Source organism: Lepidochelys kempii, chromosome 8 (genome assembly GCF_965140285.1).
Source record: "Lepidochelys kempii isolate rLepKem1 chromosome 8, rLepKem1.hap1, whole genome shotgun sequence".
In the NCBI taxonomy this organism is placed as follows: Eukaryota; Metazoa; Chordata; order Testudines; family Cheloniidae; genus Lepidochelys; species Lepidochelys kempii.
The window spans coordinates 8,721,826-8,748,233 of NC_136387.1; the positions used below are offsets into that span (position 1 = coordinate 8,721,826).

The window sequence follows — 26,408 nt, forward strand, 5'->3', positions numbered from 1 at the left end:
ACAAACTCACTCTCCTGCTGGTAATAGCTCATCCAAACTGACCACTCTTCAAGTTTAAATCCAAGTTAAACCAGAACATCTGGGGGGGGGGTAGGAAAAAACAAGAGGAAACAGGCTACCCTGCATAATGACTTAGCCACTCCAAGTCTCTATTTAAGCCTAAATTAATAGTATCCAATTTGCAAATGAATTCCAATTCAGCAGTTTCTCGCTGGAGTCTGGATTTGAAGTTTTTTTGTTTTAAGATAGCGACCTTCATGTCTGTGATTGCGTGACCAGAGAGATTGAAGTGTTCTCCGACTGGTTTATGAATGTTATAATTCTTGACATCTGATTTGTGTCCATTTATTCTTTTACGTAGAGACTGTCCAGTTTGACCAATGTACATGGCAGAGGGGCATTGCTGGCACATGATGGCATATATCACATTGGTGGATGTGCAGGTGAACGAGCCTCTGATAGTGTGGCTGATGTTATTAGGCCCTGTGATGGTGTCCCCTGAATAGATATGTGGGCGCAATTGGCAACGGGCTTTGTTGCAAGGCTAAGTTCCTGGGTTAGTGGTTCTGTTGTGTGGTATGTGGTTGTTGGTGAGTATTTGCTTCAGGTTGCGGGGCTGTCTGTAGGCAAGGACTGGCCTGTCTCCCAAGATTTGTGAGAGTGTTGGGTCATCCTTTAGGATAGGTTGTAGATCCTTAATAATGCGTTGGAGGGGTTTTAGTTGGGGGCTGAAGGTGACGGCTAGTGGCGTTCTGTTATTTTCTTTGTTAGGCCTGTCCTGTAGTAGGTAACTTCTGGGAACTCTTCTGGCTCTATCAATCTGTTTCTTTACTTCTGCAGGTGGGTATTGTAGTTGTAAGAAAGTTTGACAGAGATCTTGTAGGTGTTTGTCTCTGTCTGAGGGGTTGGAGCAAATGCGGTTGTATCGCAGAGCTTGGCTGTAGACGATGGATCGTGTGGTGTGGTCAGGGTGAAAGCTGGAGGCATGCAGGTAGGAATAGCGGTCAGTAGGTTTCCGGTATAGGGTGGTGTTTATGTGACCATTGTTTATTAGCACTGTAGTGTCCAGGAAGTGGATTTCTTGTGTGGACTGGACCAGGCTGAGGTTGGTGGTGGGATGGAAATTGTTGAAATCATGGTGGAATTCCTCAAGGGCTTCTTTTCCATGGGTCCAGATGATGAAGATGTCATCAATATAACGCAAGTAGAGTAGGGGCTTTAGGGGACGAGAGCTGAGGAAGCGTTGTTCTAAATCAGCCATAAAAATATTGGCATACTGTGGGGCCATGCGGGTACCCATAGCAGTGCCGCTGATCTGAAGGTATACATTGTCCCCAAATGTGAAGTAGTTATGGGTAAGGACAAAGTCACTTTCTTACAACTACAATACCCACCTGCAGAAGTAAAGAAACAGATTGATAGAGCCAGAAGAGTTCCCAGAAGTTACCTACTACAGGACAGGCCTAACAAAGAAAATAACAGAACACCACTAGCCGTCACCTTCAGCCCCCAACTAAAACCCCTCCAACGCATTATTAAGGATCTACAACCTATCCTAAAGGATGACCCAACACTCTCACAAATCTTGGGAGACAGGCCAGTCCTTGCCTACAGACAGCCCCGCAACCTGAAGCAAATACTCACCAACAACCACATACCACACAACAGAACCACTAACCCAGGAACTTATCCTTGCAACAAAGCCCGTTGCCAATTGCGCCCACATATCTATTCAGGGGACACCATCACAGGGCCTAATAACATCAGCCACACTATCAGAGGCTCGTTCACCTGCACATCCACCAATGTGATATATGCCATCATGTGCCAGCAATGCCCCTCTGCCATGTACATTGGTCAAACTGGACAGTCTCTACGTAAAAGAATAAATGGACACAAATCAGATGTCAAGAATTATAACATTCATAAACCAGTCGGAGAACACTTCAGTCTCTCTGGTCACGCAATCACAGACATGAAGGTCGCTATCTTAAAACAAAAAAACTTCAAATCCAGACTCCAGCGAGAAACTGCTGAATTGGAATTCATTTGCAAATTGGATACTATTAATTTAGGCTTAAATAGAGACTGGGAGTGGCTAAGTCATTATGCAGGGTAGCCTGTTTCCTCTTGTTTTTTCCTACCCCCCCCCCCCAGATGTTCTGGTTTAACTTGGATTTAAACTTGAAGAGTGGTCAGTTTGGATGAGCTATTACCAGCAGGAGAGTGAGTTTGTGTGTGTATGGGGGTGGGGGGGATTTGTGAGAAAACCTGGATTTGTGCAGGAAATAGCCCAACTTGATTGTCATGCACATTGTGTAAAGAGTTGTCACTTTGGATGGGCTATCACCAGCAGGAGAGTGAATTTGTGTCGGGGCGTGGAGGGTGAGAAAACCTGGATTTGTGCTGGAAATGGCCCACCTGATGATCACTTTAGATAAGCTATTACCAGCAGGACAGTGGGGTGGGAGGAGGTATTGGTTCATAATCTCTCTGTATATATAAAGTCTGCTGCAGTTTCCACGATATGCATCTGATGAAGTGAGCTGTAGTTCACGAAAGCTTATGCTCTAATAAATTGGTTAGTCTCTAAGGTGCCACAAGTACTCCTTTTCTTTTTGCGAATACAGACTAACACGGCTGTTACTCTGAAGCTTATCTAAAGTGATCATCAAGTTGGGCCATTTCCAGCACAAATCCAGGTTTTCTCACCCTCCACCCCCCCCCCCCACACACAAACTCACTCTCCTGCTCCTAATAGCCCGTCCAAAGTGACAACTCTCTTCACAATGTGCATGATAATCAAGGTGGGCCATTTCCTGCACAAATCCAGGTTTTCTAACCCCCACCCCCACCCCCATACATACACAACCTCACTCTCCTACTGATAATAGCTTATCCAAAGTGACCACTCTCCCTACAATGTGCATGGTAATCAAGGTGGGCCATGTCCAGCACAAATCCAGGCTCTCTCACCCCCCCCACCCCCTTTTTTCCCGGACACACACACACACGGACACACACACACAAACTCACTCTCCTGCTGGCAATAGCTCATCCAAACTGACCACTCTCCAAGTTTAAATCCAAGTTTAACCAGAACGTCTGGGGCGGGGGGGTAGGAAAAAACAAGGCCCACCTTGATTATCATGCACATTGTGAAGAGAAAAGGAGTACTTGTGGCACCTTAGAGACTAACCAATTTATTAGAGCATAAGCTTTCGTGAGCTACAGCTCACAAGTGAGCTGTAGCTCACGAAAGCTTATGCTCTAATAAATTGGTTAGTCTCTAAGGTGCCACAAGTACTCCTTTTCTTTTTGCGAATACAGACTAACATGGCTGTTACTCTGAAACCTGTCATTGTGAAGAGAGTTGTCACTTTGGATGGGCTATTACCAGCAGGAGAGTGAGTTTGTGGGGGGTGGGGGGGGTGGAGGGTGAGAGAACCTGGATTTGTGCTGGAAATGGCCCAACTTGATGATCACTTTAGATAAGCTATTACCAGCAGGACAGTGGGGTGGGAGGAGGTATTGTTTCATGATCTCTGTGTGTATGTAAAGTCTGCTGCAGTTTCCACGGTATGCATCCGATGAAGTGAGCTGTAGCTCACGAAAGCTCTTGCTCAAATAAATTGGTTAGTCTCTAAGGTGCCACAAGTACTCCTTTTCTTTTTGTTATTGCTCTGATCACCTCATCCCTTCTCCTGAGTCCCTTTATGGCTCTGTGCTTCTTTCTGCATAAATTTCAAAGTCCTTGAACACACTTTTATGTCTTTTTGCAATTCTGTTTCTTCCTGTTATCATGGCTTTTCCCATTGCTTGCCAGGCCAGTCAGTGTGCTCTACCCATTTGCGTTAATGACTTCCATGCCTGTTATCTGCTCTTGAAATGCACAAACAAATGTTGCATTTTGCCATGAGATTGCAGTCATATACAATAGTAATAGCATAACAACTCCAGATATAGGTTTTACATTCTCCCCCTTAAAGATTGCTGGTTAAATCACAGTCCCATGGAATGTTTTAAATTCTGCCGTTTTGAATCAGCAAAAGAAAGTTGCTTCTTGGGGTTATGAGGGAAACAGTTGCTCTATTTAGCAATGATTTCATCCATAAAGATTTCTGTGTATCTTATTTTACAAGAACTGGTAGCTAGATAAAGAATGCTTAATTTGTTTAAATCTGTGAAGAGTCCATTTATTTTTGCCATCTTGCATATGGGTACCTTATGTATTAATAATAAACCAAAGCACGCATAACAATTCCTGATGAAAAAAATCATTTACTAAATAGTATATGTATTGAAAAATTGTTATACAGAAAATATTGAAAATATTTTAATGAATTTTCCTGTTAGAATAAACAATTGTTCAATATCTCTTTTTGTGTTTAAAGATCTTGAAAACTGTGCCAGGTCCTTGGGGAAAATTACATGACTCTGCAACATGAGTGACAGTAAATGTGATAGTCATTTTTACAGTGTTCAAGTCGCAGATTCCACATTCACTGTACTAAAACGGTATCAACAATTGAAGCCCATAGGATCTGGGGCGCAGGGCATTGTTTGGTGAGTAATACAAACTTTATTTATACACAAACAATTTTAAATACAAAGCAAAATGTGAACATACTCTTGGTATAATGAAAAGGTAAACTATATAGGTGCCAGAATATAAAATACAGGTTGTAATTAATACTTTTATCTCTTGCTACAGGATTATGAACTAGGCAGGTTCTACAATACCTGCTTGCTCTAGTTTCTAGTACTGAATTTTTGTTTTAGGAAACAAAATTTAAATTTCTAGATATCTGCATAAGTTGTTAAAATGGGTAGCAAATTTCCTTCTCATTAACCATTTTATTTTTATTTCTAGTTCTTACATTCCCCATGTAGTTATGATATTACAGTGTAAGGTATGACAATGAGATGGTGAGAGATTCTGGGTTTTACTCGTTTCTTCATCCTGGCCCCCTTTTTCTCCCCCCTTTTATTCCCAATCACTCCTATCCATTTCTAGGAGCCATCAATGCAGTGCCTTGCCATTAACTGGCAGGATGAGGCAAATCAATGTCATTGTCACTCCATGGATTAACCAGAAAGGGATGCTGTGTGAGGGGTTGGGCTGGCCGTCTCTTCCTTGGTGTGTCACCTCAACTATGTGTCCAGCCTCCACTGCCCCAGGATGTGCGAATCGTTAGTCTGATCCTGAACCTTAGTCTCTTGTATGGCACCACAGCACTGGGCCAGCTTAAAGGTAAAACTTTTCAAATGTTTTCTAGACTGCAGCTATCAGCTCTACCCAGATTACCTGTCAGGCCCATATTTTATTGGGCAAATCTTATTTGGTACTAGCAGGAACGTGTAGGTAACTGTAAAAGGATACCAGTGGTCTAGGGGGCAGAAAGGCATTACCAGGAATACCCTGGTATTGAGTTAGAGTAACAGCCCCTGGGGCTGTTACACTTTAAACGTACAATTTTTAAAAAAAATATTTTTCTATTATATATGTATGTGAAACAAATTTATTTAATCTCTCCCATTTTCAGCGGTTGTGGATGTGTCTGAAATGCCATTGTCTTGCTATTAGGCAAGAAGTAAAAAAAAAAAAAAAAAAGGAAACTTCCATTCTTCTTTGAAATTTGTGTGTTTGAGTGGGGTATATGTAGTCACTACATGTTAGATATTAGTGATTAGGTTTATTTATTTATTTGGTGTATGCAATCCTGTCAAGCCAAGCAAAGCCAAGTTCTTATCAATGATGTTCAAGGCATGAAGACCTCAAGGAAATTGAGTCATTTATCAGTCCTCAACAATATGTGTCATAGTTTGTGGCTGCCCACGTTGACATAATGGACTGTCTCTAAAACCGTGATTAGGTAAACTTCAGTATACCGTTTAAATTTTCAGATTAATACATTTTTTTGTTAACTTTCATTTCTTTATATTAGTACAAGATGGCATGAGGAATTTAAGAAAGAAATGACCACCCTTTCTTTTCTAAATATGGTGCATTTCTGATCTGTCCCACTTCCCTTCTGCTACAAACCAGATTGTTCCCTCAAGGTGAGGTCCAGTGCTGAGGTCAGGCTGTAGGGTAGGAGGAGGGATGATCTGATTTTAATGGTATGGTCTGAGTATTCTGGATTGAAGAGGCAGGGGAGGAATACAAATCAGAGATACACCATTTCTCATCTTCTGAAAACTGTCTGCCAATTAAAGAAGCAGCAGCTAAAACTACATCTTGTAAAATATGCATGGAAACTTGCCAAAAATCAGCAGTAATAGTCCAGTGCTTTCAGTACAAAAGAATGATCTGGTCCCCTAACTGTTGTACTTCCAGTTTGCTAGCTGGAAAGTTGTAGCTTCCAGGAAATAGGGTTTTTTGTCTTTTTAGAAAAGGGTTTTTTGGTTAATCATAAGGTTAATTTTAAAAAAACGTTTATTAATCTGTCAAAATCCAGTTGAGCTCTGAATAATTGGTGGGGGGATTCCCATTACTCAGTTCATCATTTTAACTACAGGAGATTTGGAGTTAGTTATTTCCTTAACAATATGAGAATAGGAGCAATGAGAGTTGCCCAGGTTTTACTAAGAACCAATGTTAATACTGTTCCACTTTTCCTTTTGGTTGATATTGTATGTGCAAAGAAGTAACAAATTTGTTCTAGTATCTATTGTTGGTGTTTGCTGGTAGAGGGAGTCTCCTTTTAAACCTCAAATACAAAATAAAGATTTTTTGGAAGGAGCTCAAAGAACTTGGTTCCTTAAGGGAGTGTTTTAACTCTCCTCCCTACCTGTTTAAGGGGACTAATCACATATTGTCCTTTTATACTGTAGACAAAGTATAAAACTCAGGTTTTCCCACCAAGATTCTGTTTCTTTCATAGTTTGTGACTATTAATGTGTTTGAGCTTTTATGGTAAGACTAAATCTACCAGCGTTTTACATACCTCTTTCAACACACTTTTTTTTTTTTCCTTTTCTTTTCCCCCCTTCATATTCTTCCCTTTCCTCTCCAAATGGCTCTTTCCTATCAGGGGGGATTTAATTTAAATCAAATTGATTTAAATCATGGTTTAAATCACTAATCAGGAAGACTTGATTTAATCATGGATTTCTACAAAAAAGAGCATTCTTATTGGTTGTTATAACCTTAATACATATTCTTCACAACTCAGAGATGTAGGTTTCATTTTTAGAAGGTACACACTATACATTTTTTAAAGTGATTTATTTTGAAAACTTTTCAGATTAGTTTTACAGCTATATCAGAAAATGAATGATTGTTTGGTTTTTTCATTTACCAAAGGTAATTGAAGCAGATATTTATGAAGTCATTGGGAGGTGAACTATTTCCAATTCAACAGGTTAATCATAAATATTTGGAGGATTTTCTTGCCATGCTGTATTAAGAGGAGAACATCACCAGACAGACATTAAAATTTTTATTTAACTAAAACAACAACGTCATGTATTCTGGATTTTTTTCTTCAACAGCAAACATAAAATATTTTAACAAAACAAGCATATGAATTTTTGAATTTAGTTAAACATTCAAATTTTTAAAATCAGGATTGTTTTTGTTAACTATTTTAGTTAAAGACCATTTTAAATGAAATATTTTTTAAAAAAACCCAGAAGTTAAATAGACTATGTCAGCCAGGTCAACATGAGAAACTTAAAACCTTGGCTTCTGCAGCTAACTCAGTATTTAGCCTTAGATGGAGTTTACCACCAGCTTTGGGCTGCATTCCCAAGCAACCCGACTCCAAGAAGACCCGATCCTGGAGTGCTGGGGGCCACTACCAGCCTCACACCGTCCACGGGTGCACGGACCCCACCCGTTTACCTCTTCATGCTTTTCAGTCGTCTTCACCTTCATTTTCCTGTTTGTTCATAATCTGGAGAAGAAGAACAGGCTTTCCTGCTTTTTCAGTTCCCAAACGATTTCTCAATTTGGAATGAATTAGTCCAAAGGAAGAAAATTATTCTTTTTACACCAGCAGAAGAAGCTACTGCTGTTAAAAGTGGGATTATCACTTCAACGGTCTCTGAATCCAAGTGCTTAAGTGACCTCCACCAGTTCACTGGTGTGACTTTCTTTAAAACATAATTAGCAAAGATATATTTCTTGAATGGTTCACCCTTAGCTCTGAAGTTTATTATTGTTGGCATTATGGAGGGATGATTGCTGGATGTTCATGTCATAGCCAATTCCTCTTCTTCAGCAGTTAAGGTTTGACCCTGGTACCAGGTATTGAGAATATTTGCAAGAAAATCAGCTGGAGATAGTGCTTGTCCCATGTTTAATGCTTGTAATTTAACTCTGTCATTGCATATTTCTCTTTTTACGATCTCACTCAGTTCCTTCCAAATTTCAACAGCATCAGCAATAAAACAGCTATGCCCCTGTATTTTGTTCAAGGCTACAGAAATAGGCTTCAGGGTACTCAGCATGTGTTCAACATTTCTGTTAAGCCCCATGTTGAGAACTTTTGCTGTGAAAGTGCCATCTATTTTTTTCACGATTTTGTTCACAAACTATCATCAGATTAGGCCAGTTCTTAATATAGTGCTCAAAACAGTCCAATGCTGAGTTCCATTGCATGTCTTGTGGGAGAGTTAGCTTGGTTCCTCCCACTTTTTTCAGAGCAGCTTCTGCAAAGTGGTTGTTATGGAATTATTTTGCAATTTCAACAACATTAGCCTTTACTTCTGGAACACTGAAGTTCAGGGTGCATCAAATGAGCACTGCAGCCGTATGTTATTAGCTTGGGGTTCTCTTCTAAATTTCTTCTCATCTTGGATACATTGTCTGTGACCAAGCTGCATACTCAACATTTGAATTTTTTTTTTTCACAGTTATAGCTTTTACTGCTACTTCTTGTAGGTATTCTGCAGTGTGCGAGGAAGACATTCCCTTCTTCTGTTGTCACACAAGCACATACAACAGGATCATTGTGGGCATTGCTCCACCCATCAAGACTCAGGTTAACAATTTCGCCCTCTAGGTCTTTTGCACACTGCTCAGTTTCTTTCATCTACTTTACTGAGCAATTTGCGACATCTGCTCTGTTGGGTGGACTGTATCTTGGTCTTAATGACTGAACAATGTTAATGAAGTGTTGGTTCTCAATCATATGGAAAGGAGGGTTTGTTGCATAAAGAAACCGGCCAATTTTTTCATCAATTTTCTCTTTTTGTAATCTGCTGGACTTATCACAAACTTATCTATGGTTATTTCTGGATGATGGAGATTTTTTTTTTCTTTTTGCTACAGATGATATACTGTGGATAGGTGACATACATGATGTGCCTGAAATGCTATCATTGGCAGATAACTCTGAAACTATAGAAAATTATGGTGATCTTGAAGGTGGATAGTCTTCAGAATCTTGTATGTTGAGGATGGATTCTCCTAAATAAAATAAGTCAATGCAGTTATGTAATTATTATTACATACTGCTCATTTAGTATTACTCATTGCATTCACTGACACTCAGTACTACTTTAAAGGTGAAATTGTAAAAGAAAGATCTGCCTGTTTATTTTTTTATCATAACTGCATCTAAAATGGTAGTACCATAGAGTAACAACTGTATTTTTTGCTCAAACAGAATTCAAGAATAGTCCAGAAGGTAGACAGGCAGTCATTAAGAAAGAAGTATGAAATGAAAAAGTTTACCAACCTGAAGATCCTGCATGTTCAGACATGTTCCTTTCATCTTCTTCATCACAGCTTCCTCCTGAGAAGAAACACTTCTCATGATGTTGTTTCATTTGGGCAACCAGGCCTTGCATTTCTTTGTTGCACTGTTTGCATTTTGCACGCATGCCCTTCTTACCCACAGGTAGAGGAACTTCATTAAAATATTCCCAAACTGGGTCTCTTTTATGGCCTGCTGCCATTATTGGTTTTCCCTTCTAGTGAGAGAATGGTATGGTAGATCTCAAATCAATTAAGGCTATACTCAGAAAGACCTCCAAGACTTCTGGAATATGCTGCTCCAATAGTTTCACTTTTGTTTCTACTGTGTGTCCCTCTCTTCTCATATTTCTCTGCAGACTATTTCTCCTTGTCCAGATCTATTCCACCCCCAACAATCTTCTATTCATTGAACTTTTTGAAACTTTGCACTTTTAGAGAGAGGTAAGGGATTGACTCTGTGTACACAAATTTGCAGAGAGACAATAGGGTTGAGGTCTGTTATTTCTCACCTCTATATATTTATTTATTTTAAAACATTTTTGCTGTTAACAAGCATGTTATCTCTGGAGACGCAAATTCTCAGTCTGAGAACTGCAAAACTAAGCATCTCTGATAGTATCTTCAATACTGAGCACTGAGTCCCATTGGGTAGATAGAAAGATTAACTTAACTAATCTATACAGAAACCCCTGGAGCCCTATAAGATTGGGTCCCTAATCTATGAACTATTGAAACTCATTTACAAAACTTTTCTTAAACATTGCATGAATATATTGTCTCATACTATAGAATTAGAATGTATAATCCCTATTCCATGATGAGATATCTTTGAGCTATAATGTATCTTAATTAAAACTATCTTTAGATAGGTTTTTTCCTGAAAAAGCATTTAACAAAAAAATCCAATTAAATAAAAAATCAAATTTTTCATTTCATTTATTTATTCATTTATTCATTTAAAATTGATTTTTATCCACCCTGTTTCCTATAGACTTCTGATTTCCTGGCTCTCTTCAAGTTCCCACCTCCCCCATGGACTCCCTAATTTTCCCTGCTTAGCTTCTTCCCTATTCCAAAAATATTCCTATATCAGGCCCCTTCAGGCAGCTAAGCCATGATCTTGAGGATCCTGCTTTTTTCATTTCTGAGATGTTGCCTGTGCCAATGTCTGTACTAGAAGAAACGTTTCAAAATGATCTATTGCATGGTTTTTAAACAGTATTACAAAAAGAGATGGCATAGATATCTTAAGACTTAAACATATAGGTTCCTAAGATTAAACTGACTATGGGAGCCAAGTAATTTATTCTTAAAGAGATGCTTTACTGAGAGCGATCATAAGGCATGTAATGCAATAACTTACTGTATATAGTTTCTTTCATTCCAGTACCCTTCACAGACTAGTTGGAGCAAAAGCACAGTGCCTAATTAATGGTGAAGATGAAAAGCCTATATTTGTAAAGGACAGATAGTTGACAAGAACCATTCTTGCCCAATAATAATCAGAGCAACACAATCGCAAATAGCACTTTCATAGAATATCAGGGTTGGAAGGGACCTCAGGAGGTCATCTAGTCCAACCCCCTGCAGGACCAATCCCCAAGTTTTCTCCAGATCCCTAAATGGCCCCCTCAAGGATTGAACTCACAACCCTGGGCACTTGACCTAAGGGTTTGTGTTTCGGCTTGTAAACTTTTTTGGAAAGGAGAGGGAAGAGTCAAAGTGGTGAAATTGGCAGTGTACAAATTAATTCTAGCCTACTGTAGTTCAAATAGATTTTTCTTTTTTAGTAGACAGAGTATTACTTGATTACCACAGCAATGAGCATTGTATAAATGCCTAGACCGAGAGAGAGGTAAGAGTAGGGGCAGGGAGGATATTAAATCCTTGGATCTTCTGGATGTGTATGTATTTTATATAAGGGCAGAAACTGGTGTTTTGAATTTCTTGTGTATGGGGATGTAAATTAATAAAAGTCATTGAGAAAAATGTACCATCTGACAAATGTCACTTCTTAAAATTATTGTATTTCCTGATGCAGCTCTGATCATAAAATTATTAGTGATATCTTTCACATGGGACTGTAAGTGCATTCTTTGTCTGCATTATGGTTTGCTGTTCAAGCAGAATGCTACAGAAAACCACTATTGCCAGTGGTGAATGCCCTAAACAGTCTTTCTTCTGAATTAGAATTGTGAAGAATTCACACAGGTGGATGTTTTTAATTTCAAATATCTGTAAGAGAATCACTGTGTGATATGGGATGTTGGAAGAGTATCTCATTCATGTGGAAGGAAACTTATTTAATAGACTTCCCATTATTAGCCCAGGTGTTAAGGAAAATTAAGCAAATTTTGGTAAAATCAGACTTTCATGACATTTTTTACCAGTAGCAGTTTTCATGTAGATGTCTGTCTTTTCCTTACAGTGAATCCTTCTAAAACTAGGTGTTCGAATTTAGAATGATAAGGAAGAAAAAATACTTCTTGCTCAGTGGTCTGAAAAGTTATATGATGTTTCTCACTGTAAACAAATAGTGAATTATAGAGCATTTGAAAATGAGTACTTGATTATGGTATAGGCCTTTTGGCTTTTTTTTAAGTGTCAGTTTGTAATACTACTAAGTATTGGAGTCCTTGGTTTTCCTTAATATATTACAGTTTCAAACCTGCTTTCATACTGGTTAAACAATCATAAAACCTTTAACTCATTTCTTTCTGTTTGTAGCAGCCGACCGCGTTTCTTTCCTTAGGCTGTATGTACAGCATACACAATTTAATTTGACATATGTTGTCAGGGCCCCTCCTGTAGATCAGCAAAAATGGAATGGATGAAAGTTGTGGCTACTGACTTGCTTGTATCCCTACGGAGAGAGTTTGTCAGATTTGTCACCTGATTTCTGACTTCTGGAATAAAATGAGGGACTTTATTTCCCTTAAAATCATGCATGAATGCATTGCTGTTGGGGTAGTATATCTACTTGTGACTGAACTTGATGCTCCTGGGGGAATTCTGTGCCAAAAAAATTAAAAATCTGCAAAATTATGTATATTTTGTCAAAATAACACTGTATAATCATGCCAGTTTCAATTATTTTGGTAGTTTGTTTGTTTAAAAATACCTGTCAGCAGCTATATCTGTAACAATACAGACAACAACAAAAATTTCTCCCCTGAGTAGAGAGTTAAAGAAACCCTGACAATAACTCTGTTCCTGTTTGTCTGCCCCACCCATACTGCTTGCCCCCCGGAGCCCAGCTTTGGGCGGCCCCAAGACCAGTATACCCTCCCCCTCAGAGCCCAAGGATCCAGAGGGAGAAACAGTCTGTTTTTGGGTCCTGGGCTTGTACGGAGTTTCCTGCACACCGCCTCCTTTCTTCAGGGTGTGCCTGGAACCACAGCAGTCTGGAACCCTCCAGTTCTCCCTCTCCCCTTGGCAGTTTCTTCTATTTGCAAGCTTGGCTCTGCTGGGTCCAGTGGCCCCTAGGAGAGGCCAGCAGTTCTGCAGTGCCAATTCTGCAGGGAAAAAGGAAATTCTGTGCAGATCATTAATTCTGCACTGCACAGTGATGCAGAATTTCCCCCAAGAGTAACCTGAGAATCATCAACCACTGTTTCATCCAAGTACACTTGTTTACTAAGTATCAGAGGGGTAGTAGCCATGTTAGTCTGTATCCACAGAAAGAACGAGGAGTCTGGTGGCACCTGAAGGACTAACAGATTTATTTGGGCATAAGCTTTTGTGGGTAAAAAACCCATTTCTTCAGATGCATGGAGTGAAAATTACAGAAACAGACGTAAATGTACTGGCACATGAAGAGAAAGGAGTTACCTTATAAGTGGAGAACCAGTGCTGGGAAGGCCAATTCAGTCAGGGTGGATGTGGTCCACTCCCAAGAACCCAAAATGTACTGACCACTATACTTACCTACATGCCTCCAGCTTCCATCCAGGACACATCACACGATCCACTGTCTACAGCCAAGCCCTAAGATACAAATGCATTTTCTTAAAACTACAATACCCACCTGGGGAAGTGAGGAAATGGATTGACAGAGCGAGACAGGTACCCAGAAGTCACCTACTACAGGACGTCCCAACAAGGAAAATAACATAACATCACCGGCCATCACGTACAGCCCCCACCTAAATCCTCTCCAGCACATCAACGATCTACAACTTATCCTGGAAAACGATCCCTTGCTCTCTCAGACCTTGGGAAGCAGGCCAGTCCTCGCTTACAGACAGCCCCCCTACCTGAAGCAAATATTCACCAGCAACTACACACCACACCACAGAAAAACTAACCCAGGAACCAATCCCTGTAACAAAGCCCGCTGTCTACTCTAGTGACACCATCATAGGACCCAACCACATCAGCCACGCCATCAGGGGTTCATTCACCTGCACATCTACTAATGTGATATATGCCAGCAATGCTCCTCTGCCATGTATAGTGGTCAAACTGGACAGTCTCTACGTAAAAGAATAAATGGACACACATCAGACATCAGGAATGGTAATAATACAAAAGCCAGTAGGAGAACACTTCAGTCTCCCTGGACATTCAATTTTAAAGTAGCCATCCTTCAACAAAAAAATTTAAAAAACAGAATTCAAAGAGAAATTGCAGAGCTACAATTCATTTTCAAACTTAGCACCATTAATTTGGGCTTGAATAGGGACTGGGAGTGGCTGGATCACTACAAAAGTAATTTTCCCTCTCTTGGTATTGACACCTCCTCATCAATTACTGGGAGTGGACCACATCCACCCTGACTGAATTGACCTTGTCAACACTGGTTCTCCACTTGTAAGGTAACTCCCTTCTCTTTATGTGCTGGTATATTTGTCTGTATCTGTAATTTTCACTCCATGCATCTGAAGAAGTAGATTTTTTTTACCCACAAAAGCTTATGCCCAAATAAATCTGTTTAGTCTTTAAGGTGCCACTGGACTCCTACTTGTTTACTAAGATAATTTGATATTTTGTACTGATTCACAGAGTTAATATGTATAACACTTCCTATTTCCTAATACAGTGTTCTCTTGATTGGGTAAATATTGAAAAATGTCCACTTATTCATGCTGGCTGGGCAAAAAATACTATTTTAAAAACATTTGTTCAGTTGCCTTCCTCCCCTTATGTATTCTGTTTTACATATTCAAACTTTGGTTCTGTGAACTATTGAAAATTACCTGATAATGGTGACTTCTTTCAACAAAGCAGTTATATAAAATAGGTAACTGCTAATAGACTCTAATTTTAGGTTAGAAATGTGTGTTAATTAGAATCTGGACACATAATCGTGTCCACCTTCTCTTGAACGGTATTGCTTTCCCTGTAGGAGGAGTAGTGATTTAATGTTGACAGAGTAGGTGCTATTTTATTTCAATGTTGACGCTACCAGAGGGAAGACTATTGTGCAGGAGTACAGTGATATTATGGTGTTCTTCAGTCTACTGTTATTTGTGCCCTAAAGAGGAAGAAGTAAAGAGAAGCTGCTCACAAATAGCTTTAAAAATATTTGAAAAATATGTGGCAGAGCAGAACATCCATTGGCACTAACTGAGCAGCCAAAATAGAGAGTGGATCATATATGCTCAGAATTAGTTACTTGTGGCTATTGAGAACAAAATTTGAAACTCCCCTGCAAAACTTGCTCATGTAAATGGAGGCAGAAGGTCACTAAGAAAAAGTAAAGCTCTTGAGATAAAAGCAAATCTAGTAGGTTTTCAGTTAAAAGATAGCCATTCTTCCTAAAATCTGTGAATCCTGTTGTTCAGTCTGTGGGTTGGAGTGCCCTTCTCCCAATGAATCATAAAGCTAGAGAATACTGAAGGACGCAATTAGTAAAATTAATTAACTTGTCATATTTTGCAAGCTTCAAAAATGCCTTAAACTGCATACCTATAAGGGTCTCAGTGTCCAGAGCCCTGTGTGTTAGCCGGGGAAGTGATGCACTAAGGCATTTGGATTTAAAGTGAAGACTTTAGTAGTGCATAGTTAATATTTGCAACAGAAGTACATCTACCCTAAAAGTAGTGCCAGCAGCACTGTGTGGAAAAACTCATGTAACCCAAATTAAGCATCAGAGAAACTTTTTATTTCAAGTAAGGTTAATACAACTTAAAGTTGGATTTTGACCAAAATGCTGGGATTTCTGCCCCCTATCTTGGAGAAGGTGCTATTGAAATTTTCAATAAAAATGCAGAGGGCTTCTGTTTTATTCTTCAGTCATCACTGGTAAAAGATATGCAGGTTCCGTTTTGTTTGTGTGTGAACAGAGACGAGAAGAAATGAATATGACCAGGTTTGTGGATATGTATGGTTTCAAGCCTTGGTTTCTTCTTGTTCCCCTAAAATATTTGCACTTACGATGTTTCTTTCAAAACTTTCAGTGCTGCATTTGATACAGTCCTTGGGATAAATGTTGCGGTAAAGAAGCTGAGTCGTCCTTTTCAGAACCAAACTCATGCAAAAAGAGCTTACAGGGAACTTGTTCTTTTAAAATGTGTCAATCACAAAAACGTAAGTTTATTTTTCTCAAGAATTTAATTTATTTTCAAATAATACTCTTACTAATAGTGAACAAGAGTGCATTAAAGTAAGCCTAAATTATGGAAAGGTCAAAACTGGTTAAGTGTGGGTCAGAATTGGTAAATTATTGTAGATTGCAAAGACTATTCTAAAAGTTTTGACTTTTCTCAAGTATTCAAAATATAAAGCAATGAAAGAGTGCTGGAGCTTTGGTAACATATATTAATGTGTCTAATATTAAACAAGAACATTTTTTTAGTTAGACCCAATGCATATTTGGGTTTATGGGTGGGAGTGGGTGCTTTGTTTCCTTTTGAGTTTGGGAGGGGAATGAGGTTTTTGAATCAATGCAGCTGCATTAGTAGAACCCCCCAATGTAGGTCCTGCACCAGTGTAAAACTGGGTTGCTGCAATGCAGTTTACCCCAGAAAGTCATACTAGCACCAAGGCTCTCTTACCGTGTTTCAGTGTGGATTTGCACATCAGTGTGGTACACAATTGTAAGTTCCCCTGGTCTAAGCAAGAAGGCTTTTCCTGGCCTCCATCTTTCAATCTGTTTGTTTTTTTAAAAAAAACAACAACAAAAAACAGAAAAACAAACCTAAACAAAAAACAACCTGTGCTCAAGGGTAAACTTTGAGACAGACTCATAGTTTGACAGTACTTGCCTGTTAGCAACAGTGAGATGGTACTATGCTGCTGCTGCTGCTAGCTTATCTGAATAATATGGAAGATATGCTATGTTTTATTTGTGTAAATCTTGATTGAACTGGACTGCGTAGACTGTCGGTCCTTCATCAGTTGAGACTGAGCCAATCACCTGTCTTGCAGTCTTCTCTTGCTTTGGCCATCCTTCGCCATGCTTGTCCATATCTCCTTGTTAGGAAATCAACCCACTTCTTTGGAGGCTGACCGCGTGGCCATTTCTGTTCTCATCGATACCACTCGGATATAGCTGCAGTCCATCTGTTGTCGCTGAGTTGGGCCACATGTCCCGCCCACCTTATTTTGCTGAGCCTGCTTTCAACAACGTCTCCCACTCCGGACTGCTGCCCAGAAATGTTCGTTTCATCGCCCTCTGTGTGACAGACAGTTGATGATGTTCAATCTTTGTCAGCGACCATGTTTTGCTGCCATATAACATCGCTGGAAGCACGGTCAAGTTAAAAAGATTTGCTCGAGTTGTTTTGCTGATCTTTCCTTGGAGGATGTCCTTGCTGTCATTGAATGCACACCATCCAGCTTTTTTTCTGCACGACAGTTCGCCTTTTTGATCCTGGCACATGTTGACGTCCTGGCCAAAATAAGCGTATTTATCAACCTCTGGGATCTGCTCTCCTCCAAGAGTTATTTGGGTTCTTGGCAGAACATCTGATCTCATGTATTTTGTTTTCGACCGGTACATTTTTAATCCGACTTGACTACTTTTCGCGTTCAGTTCTTTAACCATTCTCTCAAGCTGGGCTGTATTTTTGGCTATCAACACTATATCATCTGCGAACCTGAGATGGTTTAGCTGCTTGCCGTTGATATTAGTCCCACCTTTCAAGTTTGCTCGTCGAAAAACCAATTCAAGACAGGCTGTGAATAATTTTGGTGAAACTGTATCTCCTTGTTTCACACCTTTCTCGATGGGGATTTGGAGGGGAGTATCAAACAGGGAAATGTCCATGCTGCAGCCAGAGTTCATATAATACATGAAATATAAGATGTATTATATTATAATATATTATTAATATTCTATTAATATATTATATTATGTCCATGCTGCAGCCAGAGTTCACTTCCTTTAGTAATATGATATATTTCGCGCTGATGCCCTGTTCTGAAAGAGCTTCAAGAACGGCTTTAGTATCTACACTGTCGAATGCCTTCTCGTAGTCCACGAAGGCAATGCACAAAGGGAACCTGTATTCCCTTGAACGCTCTAGGAGTTGATTTAGAGTGAAGATGTAGTCTATTGTGCAGGATGCAAACAGCTGGGTATAGAAATCCTTGCAGATTGCCTCCATCTCTGTTCGATCAGTTACTGATTCTCCGTCCCTGATCTTCAAAGCCCATAATGATGACCTGTACAACACCAGTTCCCATTTGCATTTTTTGAGACTTTTACGATCTTCAGCAGCCTTTAGGAGCTCTTCGGTTCGAATTTTCTCAACTTGAAGTCTTCCTTCAACTTCATTCGTATGAGCCTGGAGAGAAGGGAGTACTCAAGCCTGTCACTGCCATTTCTTTTCATTTTCCTCCGCTTCTCCAATAAAGTCTTTGTATTCTCCGAGATTCTTCTACTAGCTCTTCTTTGTCTTTTACGCTCAGCTGATTTGACGCACATTTTTAGTCTCTTACTGAAGTTCTCATAATCGTCGTCACAGTCATCCAGGAGGCTCCAATTTTCCCTAGAAATGTTTTCCTTCAGGATTGCCTTGTTGATAGCTACCGGTTGGTGCCTTCTGTTCGCTATTCACAGCGCCTTTTTCTCCACCTTCATAGTGAACGTGAGTCTGGCTCTCAGTAGGTGATGATCGCTACCAATATTGAGTGATGGCACTACTGAAATATCCTGCACGATGTGTCGTCTATCGATCAGAAAGTAATCTATTTCATTTTTTGTCTTCGCGTTTGGTGCGATCCAGGTCCATCTTCTGTTGGCCTTCTTTTGGAACCAGGTGTTACCAATAAACATTCTCCTCGTCTCTGCCAATATAGCTAGTCGTTCTCCTTGTTTGTTTCGTTCTTCAATACTGTACCTTCCTATGAACTTTTCGCCCTCTCTCCCTCTTCCAACCTTGGCATTAAAATCTCCCATCACGATCATATATGTGGAACTCTGAGCGAGGGTTTGCTCCAGTTCCTGATAGAATCCTTCCACATCATCATCTTCGCGTGCACTTTTGGGAGCATAGATCTGGATGATTTTGAGGGTACTATTTCAGTTCAGTCGGAGGTAAAGCACCCCGATACGCAATGACTTTAAATGGCATGAGACAGTTTCGAAGACCATTCCTTGTTTATGATGAATCCGACTCCTCCAACTGTCCTCGTGCCTTCTCCTTTTCCTTGAATGACTGTGCTTCCATCCCTCCAGTTGACCTCCATCTCCTTCTTTCGTCATGTTTCGCAAACACCCAGCACATCGCAGGCTGTTTTTGCCTTTTCCTCCATGAGATGGGTTATCGATTCCTCCCTTATCAGTGTTCTGCAGTTACAAGTGCACACTCAGAGAGTTGTCCGGTTTCCTTTTGGTGACCTGGTTTCTGAGAGTCTTTGCAGCCTCTCGCCATTCGAATGCCTCACTGCCTTCGGAATGGGGATCGAGGAACGTGCAGAGAACTGAGACTTGGCTTTCCGTGTTGTCTTAGCCATTGTTTTCAGCCACCTGCTGGCTGGGCTGTCAGTGGCGCATTTACCTCCTCAACTTAGCTAGCTTACATCCTCAGAAAGAGGGATTATAAGCCCCTCCACAGAGGAAGCAACCTCCTTGCTGGGCTGACAGTCCGACCCCTTGATAGCATGGTGAGACCTGCCGGAGAAGGCACTCCTCTACCATCTCTGTCGAACAGCCAGGGTCACCGGTGCGTCACGTTGAGGTGTCGAGGTAGGATTTGCAGCAGATTGAACTTGACAGTGCTTTGAAAACCTAAAGCATCATACTGGTGCAAGTACTAAGTATCCTAATTACAAGAATACAGGATATGAATGCCAGGACCATATTGTTATGAAACGTTTGAAGGATTTTGAGAACTTTTTCCAGAAACATAAGGCATGTCTACACAGCAACTAGACACACGCGGCTGGTCCGTGCCAGCTGACTTAGGCTCATGGAGCTCCTGCTGCAGGGCTGTTTAATTGCTGTGTAGACTTCCGAGTTTGGGCTGCAGCCCAAGTTCTGGGACCCTGGCAGGGACTACACAGCAATGAAAAAGCTTCGCACCCCAAGCCCCGCAAGTCCAAGTCAGCTGGCATGGGCCAGCTGTGGGTTTTTCTTTGCTGTGTAGATATATCCATAGAGCAAACAGGTTGATGGGGCATCTCTGTCTATGTACTATTTGGAAGCCATTTTTCTAAGGATAGAAAATACTTGCACACCACTTTTTCTCTCAAATATCAGAATTTTTGAGTGATAAAATACATGACCAAGCTGTTATTCTAGGCACAAAATTTTAGGTTTTATTTGATGTGTGGGTGGGAGGAGAAGTAGTTTCATGTAACTTAAATGTGACCTTTTAAAAAATGTACAGGATCTCCTGTGATACTTCAACACAGATGCTGCAGTATTGTACTTGTATGTGTGAAATAAGACCAATGAAATATGTTGGTAACAAAGCAGTCTAGTTTCACTGTCGAAGTTGAGTGGCAAAGTAAATCAGCAGTGTAAAAAGAGAGAAACTGCGTTTTTGAAATTGTTTTAATAACCACATTGTCTTGCTCTACATTTAGTCTGTAAAAATTCATATATTTAAGGTTTCTTCATGTTTTATTTTTCTTTATAGATAATTAGTTTGTTAAATGTATTCACACCACAGAAGTCACTGGAAGAATTTCAAGATGTGTAAGTACTGTAGTTCTTAAATTTTTCTTGATAAACATTGTCCTGAATATAGAGGCGTATTCTGTGCTTTCTTACAACTTTTCTGGCTGTGAAAAAATATGGTACTGAGGATAGAATCTCTGGCCTGTAATTAATCTTTAAATGTTACAGTGAGCTCCTTGAGAAAATCTATAACTAAAGTTGTTGTGATATGTGTGTAGTAATAGAAAATAATGGGAAAAGTAAAAGGAATGCTTACCTTTTCATCAGCCCTCTGCCACCTCTACTGACAACACATGGATCTGTAATTATCACAGCTGTTTTCCTTGACAAAGAAGGACAGTCAAATAAGTCACTTCAAGCCAATAACTCAATGTGGTTAACCTGACATGCTTTTCTGAGATCAAGCCCATCAGACTCCCAGTACCTCCAGCCTCAATTACAAGCTGAATACATTTCTTATCCTAGCCCTTGCATATGGTGGTAAAAGATCTATCAAAGTATTCATGAGGCTCCAATCACTGTGATATCTACCACTGACTTCCTGAGGAAACTTCAATCCATCGGTGATCTTCCTGATAACACCATCCTGGCTACTATGGATGTAGAAGCCCTCTACACCAACATTCCACACAAAGATGGACTACAAGCCGTCAAGAACACTATCCCCGATAATGTCACGGCTAACCTGGTGGCTGAACTTTGTGACTTTGTCCTTACCCATAACTATTTCACATTTGGGGACAATGTATACCTTCAGATCAGCGGCACTGCTATGGGTACCCGCATGGCCCCACAGTATGCCAACATTTTTATGGCTGATTTAGAACAACGCTTCCTCAGCTCTCGTCCCCTAAAGCCCCTACTCTACTTGCGCTATATTGATGACATCTTCATCATCTGGACCCATGGAAAAGAAGCCCTTGAGGAATTCCACCATGATTTCAACAATTTCCATCCCACCACCAACCTCAGCCTGGTCCAGTCCACACAAGAGATCCACTTCCTGGACACTACAGTGCTAATAAACAATGGCCACATAAACACCACCCTATACCGTAAACCTACTGACCGCTATTCCTACCTGCATGCCTCCAGCTTTCACCCTGACCACACCACACGATCCATCGTCTACAGCCAAGCTCTGCGATACAACCGCATTTGCTCCAACCCCTCAGACAGAGACAAACACCTACAAGATCTCTGTCAAGCTTTCTTACAACTACAATACCCACCTGCAGAAGTAAAGAAACAGATTGATAGAGCCAGAAGAGTTCCCAGAAGTTACCTACTACAGGACAGGCCTAACAAAGAAAATAACAGAACGCCACTAGCCGTCACCTTCAGCCCCCAACTAAAACCCCTCCAACGCATTATTAAGGATCTACAACCTATCCTAAAGGATGACCCAACACTCTCACAAGTCTTGGGAGACAGGCCAGTCCTTGCCTACAGACAGCCCCGCAACCTGAAGCAAATACTCACCAACAACCACATACCACACAACAGAACCACTAACCCAGGAACTTATCCTTGCAAGAAAGCCCGTTGCCAATTGTGCCCACATATCTATTCAGGGGACACCATCACAGGGCCTAATAACATCAGCCACACTATCAGAGGCTCGTTCACCTGCACATCCACCAATGTGATCTATGCCATCATGTGCCAGCAATGCCCCTCTGCCATGTACATTGGTCAAACTGGACAGTCTCTACGTAAAAGAATAAATGGACACAAATCAGATGTCAAGAATTATAACATTCATAAACCAGTCGGAGAACACTTCAATCTCTCTGGTCACGCAATCACAGACATGAAGGTCGCTATCTTAAAACAAAAAAACTTCAAATCCAGACTCCAGCGAGAAACTGCTGAATTGGAATTCATTTGCAAATTGGATACTATTAATTTAGGCTTAAATAGAGACTGGGAGTGGCTAAGTCATTATGCAAGGTAGCCTGTTTCCTCTTGTTTTTTCCTACCCCCCCCCCCCCAGATGTTCTGGTTTAACTTGGATTTAAACCTGGAGAATGGTCAGTTTAGATGAGCTATTACCAGCAGGAGAGTGAGTTTGTGTGTGTATGGGGGTGGGGGGGATGTGAGAAAACCTTGATCTATGCAGGAAATAGCCCGACTTGATTATGTAAAGAGTTGTCACTTTGGATGGGCTAGCACCAACAGGAGAGTAAATTTGTGTGGGGGGGTGGAGGGTGAGAAAACCTGGATTTGTGCTGGAAATGGCCCACCTGTTGATCACTTTAGATAAGCTATTACCAGCAGGACAGTGGGGTGGGAGGAGGTATTGTTTCATGATTTCTGTGTGTATATAAAGTCTGCTGCAGTTTCCACGGTAAACATCTGATGAAGTGAGCTGTAGCTCACGAAAGCTCATGCTCAAATAAATTGGTTAGTCTCTAAGGTGCCACAAGTACTCCTTTTCTTTTTGCGAATACAGACTAACACGGCTGTTCCTCTGAAACCTGTCAATGTGGGTGGTGTTGCAGCTTTGGAATGGATTTATATGATGAATGGCATGAAGAAGGATCACACATTAACTTGGAAATTAATCATTGTTCTTTATTTCACAAAATGTTTTCCCTAATTTTGTTGATGTTAAGTCAGTACACAGTGAAAGGAAATCTCAATGTGACATGTTTATTTCTTTATCCTATGTGTAACGTCTGTTTAAATTTCATCTGTACCTAGGTTACATTAAGAGAGACAACATCAACTAACAGTCCTGCTCTTAAATTTTGTTTGGTAGAATTGATGGTTTTAATGGATTTCCACTCTCTTGTGAGAGAGTATATGTTCATTTTTATTCAAACTTTTACTGTTTTTAGAATGTTGTTTTAAACAACTTAAATTATGACATTCACTATTTTTGCTAACATTCCAACACATGTTTCAGTGACTTGCATGGGGTCCTATTTTAAAAATATGCTCTGATGTTAGTTATAAAATACCTGAGATGGAAAAAAAAATTTTTTTTATTCTTTATACTGTAGGTATTTGGTTATGGAACTGATGGATGCTAACTTGTGCCAGGTTATTCATATGGAGTTGGATCATGAAAGAATGTCCTACCTTCTCTACCAGATGTTGTGTGGTATCAAACATCTCCATTCAGCTGGTATCATCCACAGAGTAGGTAGTGTTTTGATAGTGACATTGACAACATGCATCTTTGAAGGTGGCATTTATATCTTCTTTTGGTTATCTTGTAAATCAGTATTCCGTTTCTTATTCATATTATTAATAGTAATGTGAAAACCATATCTGGTTCAAGAACAGACAGACAGAAGTATGTGATAAATGAAACTCCAAAAACCAAACCAGTTCTGCAGATGATAAAAGGGCATTTTCTGTGATTTTTTTTTCATGTTAAATGAGACTAAATATAAATACAAATTAGGGAAAAATATAAAGTACAAGATATTAAAATTGATAGGGAACAGAACATGAGTAAGGATGCTCCAAGAACCTTATGGCTAAAACAAGAGAATAATTTGTATTAAAATGATGCCTTTTAAAAAATTACGTGCGACAATCATATTAATACTCAAGGTAAAATCGGTAAATGGTTGCTCAAAATTTCAAAGCCCTGCACAGCCGATGTCCTGCCTTTCTGTAGCTCTGTTGGGCCTATTTGCTGTCTCAGTCTGCACAACTAGTCCTGCTCCTTTGTGGGTTTCAGTTCCTTCCATTCCTGCCTTTTAATTTCTTCTATGCAACCATGTGCCTGGAACTTCTTGCCTTCATCGTCTCCTCCTTCAAGTTCATTGTTAAAACACAATAAAGAAAGTTTATAAACTCTAGAATGGAATGCAAGATTCCCTAATCTCACTGTTCCTCTGCTGTCAACAAATATCTGTGAAACCCACTAGCAAAGTGTTCCATCCCTCTCTCTCGTGCTGGTCCACATAGAGAATGACAACTTACTGGTGGTATTGGTTACTCCATTACCTGTAGAGGTCTCAGCAGTAGAGATCTAAAGGCTCCAACCCTGGTGATGACCCATGTGGGTGACAGTATGATGTCACATGCTGGAATTTTTGTCTTTTCAGTTTGATTTCAAAACCTAAGAAATTATACACACACTATAATGTTTTTTAGCATAGTTTAGGTTTGCAAAGTCAAACGCTCAAATGTTAGGAAATGGTTGAACTAAGATTGCCCATGCAACCTTAATTTGGCTACACAACCCTGATTCATCCTCAGAGCAGGTACATTCTTTGCACTGAATAAGGCAGGTCCTGTGGAAAATGTAGTATGTGATCATGTAATTAAAGAGTGATTCATAGCGCATATGCACAAGAGGTCTGAATTAAGGTTGTGTGGGCAACCTTAATTATGTCATTTCCTGACTTTTAAGTGCTTGACTTTGCAATCTTAATAATGCTCTTTCAAAGTATTTTTCTGTGCATATAATTTGTATATAAATTAACTAAAAGAATGCACACAAGAAATGTATATTAAGATGTTAATGTTCAATACAGTGTGGTGGCTTACATTGATTTTATGGAAGGTCGTATGGTATCTTTTAGAATGTTGAGCCTTTCTGTTAACTGAAATAATTTTTCTTTAGGATTTGAAACCCAGCAATATAGTAGTAAAATCAGATTGTACACTCAAAATCCTTGATTTTGGACTGGCAAGAACAGCATGTACTAATTTTATGATGACACCATACGTAGTAACACGGTATTACAGAGCACCGGAGGTTATCCTAGGCATGGGATACAAAGAGAATGGTAAGTTGCAGCAATGAAGTATTAAACCTTTTCTCTAAAGTGCAGCTCTCTTGGATGAATCTCTCTGGCAGTACACTTTTAAGTCTTCTATCTCTAATGCTAACGTAATGTATAACATGGTGATGAGAATACTGAGATTTACAGAGTTAAACATTTGAGGAATAGCTTTTGTCCTGTTCCTGGTGCCTTTTTCTCTATTACTTCTCTCTCTGTCCCCGTCCCCTTCCATTCTCACTTGCTGCACTCCGCATAGTTCTTTAGTCCTATTACCGTTGTTCCATCCTCAAAAAAGAATACATTGTTTATAAGACAATTATAGATTTTAAAAATCTAGCAGAACCACTATAGGAAATAATTAACTTGCTCTAAGGCATCTTCTCTTTCCCCCTGTTTACCACCCCCACATTTGTTGCTTCATTTTCGTCATGTCTGTTTAAGCTCTCTGGGCCAGGGAGTGTCTTTATACCATCCTAGGTCTATGTAGCACCTAAGACGCTTTGGACGCTGTAGTATTAATACTACATCTTAACAGGTTTCAGAGTGGTATCTTAAACAAAGCTTTCAGCAAGGACAATGTCCTTGAATTTCATTCCCTCATAAAAAAAAAGTTTTCAGATGATTGCTTGTGAGGCAGATGATACCCTGCATTCTACTCTAGACCTTCAGCCCAGTGCATCCCTTCTCTTCATATTCCTTAGCCTGGATTAGCATTATATGGCCTGGGAGCATACCTTTTTTGAGGTGTAAAACTTCGTTGTGGCTTTCTAACCTGAGAGGTCCACAAAATTTTCCTGAGTCAGCTGTTATGATGGGTTCTGTCTGATACACAGGGCCCTTGACAGTACAGTAATTGGTGTGGGTCAAAAAATGTTTA

The 26,408-nt window shown here is 40.0% G+C and overlaps 1 protein-coding gene across 11 annotated transcripts in view; it reads left to right on the forward strand.

The window, feature by feature from the left end:
* Positions 1 to 26,408, forward strand: part of MAPK9 (mitogen-activated protein kinase 9) — a 106,838-nt gene that overhangs the window by 14,357 nt on the left and 66,073 nt on the right. For all 11 annotated transcript variants that reach the window (XR_012160203.2, XR_012160204.2, XR_012160205.2 and 8 more), the window contains 5 exons: positions 4,395 to 4,566; positions 16,111 to 16,240; positions 20,740 to 20,798; positions 23,789 to 23,927; positions 25,369 to 25,534. Coding sequence is in view for 8 of the 11 variants with exons in the window: in XM_073355417.1 (XP_073211518.1) it covers positions 4,445 to 4,566; positions 16,111 to 16,240; positions 20,740 to 20,798; positions 23,789 to 23,927; positions 25,369 to 25,534 (616 nt within the window). In the remaining 3 variants the exon portion in view is untranslated. The remainder of the gene's footprint in view (positions 1 to 4,394; positions 4,567 to 16,110; positions 16,241 to 20,739; positions 20,799 to 23,788; positions 23,928 to 25,368; positions 25,535 to 26,408) is intronic.